At 35.4% G+C, this 9,781-nt stretch overlaps 1 protein-coding gene across 1 annotated transcript; it reads left to right on the top strand.

Moving 5' to 3' along the window:
* The first annotated feature begins 4,016 nt into the window (after positions 1–4,016).
* Positions 4,017–9,458, top strand: LOC104102514 (isopentenyl-diphosphate Delta-isomerase I). Its single transcript, XM_009610233.4, has 6 exons — positions 4,017–4,245; positions 6,599–6,654; positions 8,063–8,154; positions 8,473–8,575; positions 8,694–8,831; positions 9,002–9,458. Exons 1-6 carry the CDS (start codon positions 4,181–4,183, stop codon positions 9,253–9,255), a joined length of 708 nt encoding a protein of 235 aa, XP_009608528.1. The 5' UTR covers positions 4,017–4,180; the 3' UTR covers positions 9,256–9,458.
* Positions 9,459–9,781: the final 323 nt, after the last annotated feature.

Genomic DNA, 9,781 nt, shown 5'->3' with positions numbered 1-9,781 from the left:
ACTAATATTACTTTCAATAAAATAACTTATAACGTGTTTACACATCCAACGTCTGTATCCTATATTGCAATTTGGCCAACATGGATTCAAAATCGCACGTTTGCCACAGTAACACCTTGGTACGTCATTGCGTCCAGACATGTCATAATGCTCGAACTTGAAAAATTTATGGAAAGTTGTTTTCTTCGTTTGGTTGCACCGCAAATAATAATTCAAAACGCGGGGGATTTTTATAGGCAACTATGAGTGATTTTAGGTTACATAACGCATATTGTTGATGCGTATGTTTCTTGTGCTAACGATTCTTTACGGTACAAGTTGGTGCAACTTTTTCAGGTCCACGGCTTTTTCAGGTCGACATGGCAATACACATAACACATATTATTGATGCGTTATGTTTCGCGTGCTAACAATTCTTAATGGTACAAGTCGATGCAGGTTTTTCATGTCGACATGATAATACATATATCGTATATTATTAATGTGTTATGTTTCGCCTAATAAATTCCATTCACCGCTTGAATTTACACACTTGATGATCTGTTGTAGCCATCCACATTAAATCATGTAAGCTCTTATTCGAATGACCCCGCTGGAAGTTGGCCTTCAAGTGCCTAACACAGTAATGGTGGTAGGCATACGATTCTTGCCATACATCCAAGTCTGTACAGAACTTAAAATCCCACCATGACGATCGGATATTAGACAAATACCTGAACGCTGTCTAACAATGTGCTTCTTCAAGTGGTTCAAAAACCATGTCCAAATCTCTTGACTTTCATTGGCACAAATAGCAAATGCGAGCAGAAATATGCTTCCATTAATATCTACTGCAATAGCGATCAACACCTTAATATCATACATTCCATAGACATGAGTGCCGTCTATGGAGATTACCGACCGACAATGCACAAAATCATCAATGGCTGGTTTAAATGTCCAGAACACATATCTGAATATGAATTCTGATATTCCTAGACTCCGCTCAAGCTTCCATTCAACAATAGTCCCAGGGTTAAAGTATTGTAAAACAACCATGTACCTAGGTAGAGCGGCAAATGACTTATCCTAGTTACTATAAACAATCTCAAACACACGTTTATGCCCAAGAAATGCCTTTCTTTTGGTAATGGTACAACTATATAACTGGTGGATAGATGTTATACACTCTTTAATTTTATACCTTATGGACGATTCAATGTGTGGAATCAAGACAAGAGAAATCAATTCAACATTCAAGTGAAAATGATTCCCACTAAATGTGTCCATATCACAATTGTGGGTGCCAATGTATTTCCTCATAATCCACATATTTATTTTTTAACTTTCTCGCACGCAACATCCATCTATAACTTTTAAACTATCTACGACAAATAACCTTATATACTTCCGGAGATGACTCATGAACCTCGATCTCAAGACACTCTTTTATGTTATACATTCACACCGCCCTGCTAAGGCACACTTTATCAGCAAAAAGCATATTCTTTGATAGCACCGTTGGTCTAGATTCATCCATTGCTGCCCGAATGTCATCAAGATCCCCTGTGAGAGCATCCACATCCGGTATACTGGGCAACTGATCAAGGTAGGGAATCACCCTTGAATGAAAGGGCACATGGTACTCGTACACTCTGGGTCTAACGGGAGGTGGCGTCTGCATATATGCACCAATGCATCCTCATTGGTAGAATTATGCTCCCTCGGCAAATCAGGTTGCTCATTCTCATTCTCATCAGCAAAGCGTTTCCTCATCATCGTCGCCCTCATCAGGGAAGGGTGTATCATCTCCAGTCTCATAAGCATTGTTGTCATAATCGCTATCATCTTCCTAACTTTGTGCATCTGCCAGTTCCTGATTAAATATATCGTCTTCGGGCAACGAAGTAAGGACAAGACCTTCAAGTTGCTCGTTTTCACTGCACAACTAATAAAATAATGAGTTTTTCAAATTCATCCCAATATTATATATTAACTTTATCTCTTAACTTACAATTCATAATCTGTTAATATCCCATGATGCACATTATCGAGTTGCTGATGACTCCCGGATGGACCACCATGATCCAGAACACCAAAATTTGGGCATATTCCAACTGTTAGTTGGTTCATAACTTGTAAAATTCATATCTGATCGGTACCCCCTTTGGAATATATGAGTGTTAGTACGAGCATAATACATTAAAAAAAATACTAAGACAAAGGAAAATTAAAATTTACCACTCGGCGTGTGAATTATGTAAACTTGGGGAGAAATTATGTCCTTGCTCCTCATTCGCCCTTGGAGATAAGTTTAGATATGTCCAAACTCTTTCAAACGGAACTTGTTCGGATAAAACTGCTCCAAAAACACCACCTGATGATTGAGGGTTATCCCTATTTTGCAGAACCTCAATATTGCGAACGTCTTCAGACTTGACGTACATTTCCAGTATTTTTATCGCAAGAAGTTCCCGGTATTCATTCGGAGTCCTCAAAAACTCTTTCAGAGTTTCATCGTCTTCGATGTTAAACTCAGTATAACAAGCAACCCCTTACGGAGTAAGAGAATATGAATATCTTCTGGTTACTTTAATATTAATCGAACGTTTCCTCACACTCATTTTTTTTTTACATATCAACAATACCAATATAACGTACTCCAATGTAAGTGGCAACTTAACAATACAATGTGGAGAACAACTATAGTGTACTGAGTTATTCTCTACGACAAACCCTCTCCCCCCCCTCCTCCCCCCTCCCCCAATATAATGCAACCCTAATTTTTTGCTCTTCAGACATTATGGCAAAATACAGAAAAAGTTGAGTAAACAAATATTTCGGAATAAGTAAAGGAAAATAAAAAGGATGCAAAAGACTGAATTTTCGGAATGGATTTTTGGAGAAAGAATGAACCTCCTTAAATAAGCAAAAAAGCTGTGCGGGGTGTACAATAATTGGAGGGTATCGCGCATTAATTAAACGCGCTATATATATAGCGCAGTAAAGCTATGCGCTATACCCATCAGTTATTGTCGGCCAGTCAATTAAGAAGTATAGCGCATGGATTGCATGCGCTATACATAAAATGATCACCGGTTATTTTTTTCTATCTATTTTTGTGCTTTGAGTCCAAAAAAAATTACACTTTGACTTCGGACTCATTAAACGAAGACACTTTTTAATATTCTAAAGAAAATAATCTAAATTTATTTTATCTTTAGTTTTGCTTAAAACAATATATTTACAACAACAAATAAACAATAACAAATCTCGTATAATCTCATAAGTGAGATCTGATGAGGATACTCTTACCTTGTGAAGATAGCGATTTTATTTTCGATTAGACCCTCAGCTCAAGGACAACATCATCACAACAAAGTTGAAACGAAATACGATATTGAAAAAGCCATAAAAAAAAGGGAACTAAATATATTTAAAATAGTTTTTTTTTTTAAACTTCATATCTAATCTAATCAGATATCAACACATAAAATGAGATGGAGGAACTATAGTTAATCTAGAGTTGTATTCCTTTTCTTTTGCAGGCATCACATAGATAAATAACTACAATATGCCAAACTTGACTTTGACCAAAAATAGTGAATGCGTAGTAAGAAAATATCAGCTAAACAGCACTAGTATTATCATTGAATAAGACATCTCGGTAGTTTACTGGAACTAGTGATTTTCTTTTCCAATCAAAATTAGAAAAGAAAGACAATTCAATTGGAAGATGCAGATTTACTCATTCGCAATTGTTATGTTTCCTTTTTGTTCTTTAAGTGAAAATTTTTATTTGAACAATTTTTTAAAATAATTTCAAAGATCTCTTCTCAAGTTTCGTTTTGTAACACTAATCTTGCTTACGAATATTTTATTTACCTTCCATTATTCGTTAGAGTAAAGTTAGTATAATAAACCATTTCTTCTTATTATTCTTTTTGGTTAAATTTGTTACGATAGTGAGAATGTTAGGTAATGGTCAAGGGAGGGAATAATGTAAGGATAATAACAAAAGGGTAAGAAAAAGAATCAACAAATGATGGCGGAAACTCCAATAACTTAAATCTGACTGACTACGCCAATCTTATTCAAATCTGTCACCTTAAATCTTCTCTTATATAATAACTTCTCCTTCTTCACCGTTATTACTCTCACTCTCTTCTTCTCCAATCAAATCTCACTATTTTTCTGCAGAATGGGTGATGTTGTTGCTGATGCCAATATGGACGCTGTCCAACGCCGTCTCATGTTTGAAGACGAGTTCGTTCTCTCTCCTCCCTTATACTAATTGTTTCATTTTTGCCACAAAGTCTTACATCTATTGTATATATGTCAATGTGAGATTTAGAGAATGTCTAGAATCTTTAATTTGCTTTTTTTTAGACAGAATGTTTAATTAATGAAATTGAGCTTTAGTAAAGCGGAACGGATACACAAGATTCAAATAGCCAACCTCAGCTTGTTTGAAATTCATTCATTGATTTTTCATTTAAATTAAATTATATGCATATGCTATTTCTTCTTAAAATCATTTTCTTGATCTTTCTGGCTTTTGATTGATTGGGCATGAACTGGTCATATGTGAAAATCGTACAAGTTATACAATACGGCATCAGGATATAATTTACAAAAGTTAACAAACAGTGTCAATGTATTGACAGAAGCAAGTTTTATGAAGGTAGAGATAAAGATATCTATAAAGGAAAACTACTTCTCCCCATAAGTGACAAAAGTCATTTTTCTCCTTTTCATGGAAAGATTTTCTAAACATTTTAATTCAAAGTAACCAAACACTAGAAAATGATTTCATCAAACACATTTTTCAGTTGAGTGTATATCCTTTCATGCCCAATACAATTTTAATATGTGGTATTGGATTCATATTTGTCTACCTTCCCAAGGTAGGGGTAAGGTCTGCGGACACACTACACTCCCCAAACCACACGTGTGGGATTAAACTGGGTATGTTGTTGTTGTTGTTGTTGTTGTTTTGTTGATGTTGGATTCAGATTTAAATGTGAAATTACTATAAAGATTTAAGGTAAGAGAGTTGTGTTGCTCCCAAACGCACACGCAAGTATACGTGGTCGACAAGTAATATAGGATTGTAAGTCCAAATATCGTACCCACAAGGACTTGTGATTAACTATCAACTAAATTAAACCCAAACAATTAATCTATTCAAGCGAATCCTAAAGTATGAATATTTGACTAAAACTAATCTAGAGTAACAAACTAAGAGATTAAAGGAAACAAGTCTGCAATCTTAGAGATGAATTCAATGGGAGAAAATATTCCACAGCTATGGGTTAACTAACAATCCCGTTGAGTTTTTCACTTAAATCGTCTAATTAATTTATCTGGTTTATTGATTGACAGGGTTAATATTGCTCGTAGCCTTCTCCCGAAGTACTACTCGCCTATTCAAGTTAACCTAACGCCTATATTCCTATGGAATTAGGATTAACAAGAACGCATTAATAATTCCCGTATAATAACCAAGCAAGGCGATTAGGTATATCCCTATCCTAACCGCAAATCCGTTCCCGATGCTCGAGTTCAAGATCTTGCTCTACTCAATCTTATATGCAATCTAGAATTCTCTCTCCCGAGTTCAATCCTAGATTTATAGATAGTATTCAATTGGTGATCAAACAATCAAATAATTATGTTCAAAATTGAATAAATAAACCAATATGATAAAATAATAAGAAAAACTCAAGCTTCAAACTACAATGTTCATGTAGCACCCACAACTCTAAAACTAATAAACTATGAGATTAAAGGAAGAGAAGAGAAGAAAAACTGAGAATCCTTGTTCCCGAGTGTTCTGTGCTTGTGTTTTTCTCTCAAAGTGGCGTCTCTCCCCTCAAAATAGGCTTAGTCTTGCTTTTATACGCGAATGGGCGCTACTCTAGCGCTGGGATTTTTGAGGTTCTGGAAACTGGTCCCACATTGCCTCTGGAGGACTCCTACAAATTAAAATACAACAATTATTACATTATACATCCGAAATTTACGAAACATGAGTAAAATGCGAGGCAACATGCATATAAATATACATAATTTAAGCCGAATATCAAGTTACTTTGTTGTTTTACTTGCGACATCAATGAATTTTAATTAGATTGCTATTGTTTTAATTATAAGTTACGACGTACCTGCTATTTGTTTCTTATATTTGGGAGAAAATACTTGACTTTCTAAATTTAAGGAAGATTGCTATTCTACATGCAAGATGAGATCTAATTTTTGCCTCTTTAATTGTAGCCAGGATTTGAAGTTTATGGGCTTTGAACTTGCACACAAACCCATAGCTCATTGTAGTTATTGGGTTCGTAATTTAATATATAGACATATTTAATGGATTTCCTAATATAAATACAGGGTCTAAGCAAAAGCTATTGGGTTCGTTTGAATCCGCACTTCATAAACTAGCTCCGCCTCTGTGCTTTTGTGAACTTAAGTCGCATTTCATGACTCAGAAAGCCAATCTGTTCTAGATTTTCTTTCTACTTGTTGTCGTCAATGTATGATCTGCACTGATAGAGTTTCCACAACTTTCTAACCGTCTTCTCCTTGTTTAACACTTTCTCTTCTTTAACTCTTGCAGATGTATTTTGGTGGATGAGAATGACCGGGTTGTTGGTCATGACACCAAGTACAATTGTAAGTTCAGATTTTCGCTTCGCCTTTGAAATGTCCTTGTGTTGTATCTTCTTGTGTATTTCCCTAGGTGGCTGCATCTTATTTTGACATTGAAGGTTTCTGTGATTCAATGTCGATGCCATGTCATGTTCGGTAAACATAATCAAGGGAGTTTGGTGTGGTGGATAATCTAGAAGTCGCAGATTTTCTAACTTTAAATACTTTACTTTTTAGATCTCTTGATAAAGTGAAAAGATGCTTGCTGCAACCTTCAATCTTATTCTTATCTTCTTTAGGTGATAGCATCTATTGAATCAATCAGCATCATTTTCCCTTTCAAAAATAAAAGTTAGATCATACTAGATTCATTTCGATCTTGCATTTTCGCTGATTTATATTCAGCAAATATGTGGTGGAGTCTTTCTCTGCATTTTGTGCTAAACATTCTATTATTCACATCCCTTGCCTTGGTGATGGACACACTTTCTTCACTGGGAAATTCCAACTAAATCAAAGTGGTGTTTGTTGCAACCCTAAACTAAATAAATACATGTGTCCTCTATGAAACTGTTTAAATTTTTAAATGAGCTAGTCACACAATTCAAGAAAGGTGCTTTGCCCGCCAAGGTATTTGGTTACTTGAAGGGAGCATGTTCCAGAACTAAAATAAATAAATAAATGTCTCTTCTCCACCAGTTTAAAGCTTTTGGATGAAGTAGGTACAAAATTCAGCAGTGTCCTTTTTAGAGAGACCTCTGTTTTCTTCTTCGATCATTTTTAGGAAATCTATTGGTTAGGCAGCTAATTGGAATTTTATGCTGTGAAGATTTGTGTAAATCCAAATCACCTTTACAGAGCTTAGCTATCGAAAAGCATTCACTTTGCATCACTGGAAAAAACCTCGTTAAAGAGTCTAGAAAGTCTAGATTCTTTTAACTACATTAGCTGGCTATTTGGTGGCAATGTGCTAGGATATTGGCTATTATTAGGGTGGAAGAATAGAGAGCGGCACGAAGCATCACTAGATCAGCTGCATTCTTTTTGCAATGATTGCAAGTGCTTTATTGTACAGAAAGGAATATGAAAACAAGTCCCTCACATTTTCTTCCTTAATAGAAAAGTGAGACATGGAGAGACTAGAATAGTAAACTTTCCTCCCTTCTGTGTTTATATTATCTGGTAATGAAAGGTGTCGATTTTATTGACTGGTAGCTAAGTAAACTCTAGTATTAGATTAAGAGAGGATGAAAGAATGGCTACTATTTCACATTCAGCTTTTAGCTGTCAAGAACATAGTAAGAAAGGAAAACTTCTCTGTTTCCACTCACAACCAGGACAAGAAAAGAGAAAGCATCACATTCTTGTTTATACAATCAATGCTTTTTCATGTCTTATATTTTTGCCCAAATAATCTACTATTGATGTGCAGGTCATTTGATGGAAAAGATTGAATCTTTGAATTTGCTGCACAGAGCTTTCAGTGTATTTCTTTTCAACTCAAAGTATGAACTTCTTCTTCAGGTATGTGGCATAAATAAGGTGCAAGTTTTGCAGTGTAATTGCTGTCAAAACACCTCAGTTGTTTCTTTTCCTTTCTAATAATTTTACAAATATTTATAGAAACGGCTAGTTGAAGTAATCTGCTGAATGATTATATAGAGTACAATAGTGGGAGTTCTTGGTATTGTCAGATATCATCTCAATATTAAAATATTAATATTGACACAAGCTGTTAAATAAGCAGTCATAAGTCGTCAAATTATTATAGTTGAGATGCATTGTTGTAGCTTTCAAAGATTAAAATGCTTCATATATGTTATTGTCGCGTTCTATGTGTAGCAACGATCTGCAACAAAGGTAACCTTTCCTTTGGTGTGGACGAACACATGCTGCAGCCATCCGCTCTACCGTGAGTCTGAGCTAATTGAGGAGAATGCACTTGGTATGTTTTCTGTTTGAGCTGAATTTCTAATTTTACACCAGCTTCTCTTCTTTAACTCATTCTATGTCATAAGTTCTAATTAAATCTATCTAAATTCTGTCATGATTTCAAACTTTAGGGGTAAGAAACGCTGCACAAAGGAAGCTTCTTGATGAATTGGGCATTCCAGCTGAAGATGTCCCAGTTGACCAGTTCACGCCATTGGGCCGTATGCTTTACAAGGCACCATCTGATGGAAAGTGGGGAGAGCATGAACGTAATGACGCATCACTTTTGTACTTTGATCTTAGTGTCTCTATCATTTGTTGAACTACTTTTGATCTTTTGCAAGGGATTTACTAGTATCAAACATTTGTTGATTGCATTTGATCTCACAGAGAGTGGAACGTGGTATAACTTGTGACTGATCTTTCTTTGTTATTGCAGTTGATTATCTTCTATTCATCGTCCGTGATGTTAATGTGAACCCGAACCCAGATGAAGTTGCTGATATCAAATATGTGAACCAAGAACAACTGAAAGAACTTTTGAGGAAAGCAGATGCAGGTGAGGAAGGTTTGAAGCTATCCCCTTGGTTCAGACTTGTCGTCGACAACTTCTTGTTCAAGTGGTGGGACCATGTTGAGAAGGGGACTATCCAGGAAGCTGCTGATATGAAAACCATTCACAAGTTGACTTAAAAAAGGAGCCAAACTTTTAACATGGTTGAACAAATATACATTCCTATTTCTATAAACTGATAAACTTGGCAGTAATATTCTCAAGCTTTCCTTTTGCATCCCTATGTTTGTTGTCTCTGTGAGAAATATTGATCAGAACTTGTAACATAGATGTGTCACTGTTGAATCTAAACAAACTAGCTTCTTGCTTTTTGCTTGGGAAATTTTATGTTGTCCTAAATTTTCTGTATCATATGATTGAATTTGCCATTTTAGCTTCAGTGAGAATGTGAATCAATGGCTCAAGAAAGTCTATGAAAATGCCATTGATTCACATTCTCACTGAAGTGGTGTTCATTTGCTATAATTGCACAGTTTCACATTTTTAGGAAAAATAGACGGTGAAAGACCTGACAAGCTCATAAGATTGATCGGGTCTTAATATCAAATCATAGCTCACTTAGGTAAACAAATACTACAAATTCTCTTCCAAATGTGCTTTTTCCTTCCCAAAACTACTTTTTTCTCATTCCCATGTTCACTACCC

Source organism: Nicotiana tomentosiformis, chromosome 5 (assembly GCF_000390325.3).
Source record: "Nicotiana tomentosiformis chromosome 5, ASM39032v3, whole genome shotgun sequence".
In the NCBI taxonomy this organism is placed as follows: domain Eukaryota; kingdom Viridiplantae; phylum Streptophyta; class Magnoliopsida; order Solanales; family Solanaceae; genus Nicotiana; species Nicotiana tomentosiformis.
This window is presented reverse-complemented; position numbering and strand designations above follow the sequence as displayed.

Coding starts and splice junctions, on each gene's coding strand:
- LOC104102514 (XM_009610233.4), top strand. CDS start 4,181: ATGGGTGATGTTGTTGCTGATGCCAATATGGACGCTGTCCAACGCCGT. Junction 6,655..8,062: donor TCATGACACCAAGTACAATT/GTAAGTTCAGAT, acceptor ATTGATGTGCAG/GTCATTTGATGGAAAAGATT. Junction 8,832..9,001: donor AAAGTGGGGAGAGCATGAAC/GTAATGACGCAT, acceptor TTGTTATTGCAG/TTGATTATCTTCTATTCATC.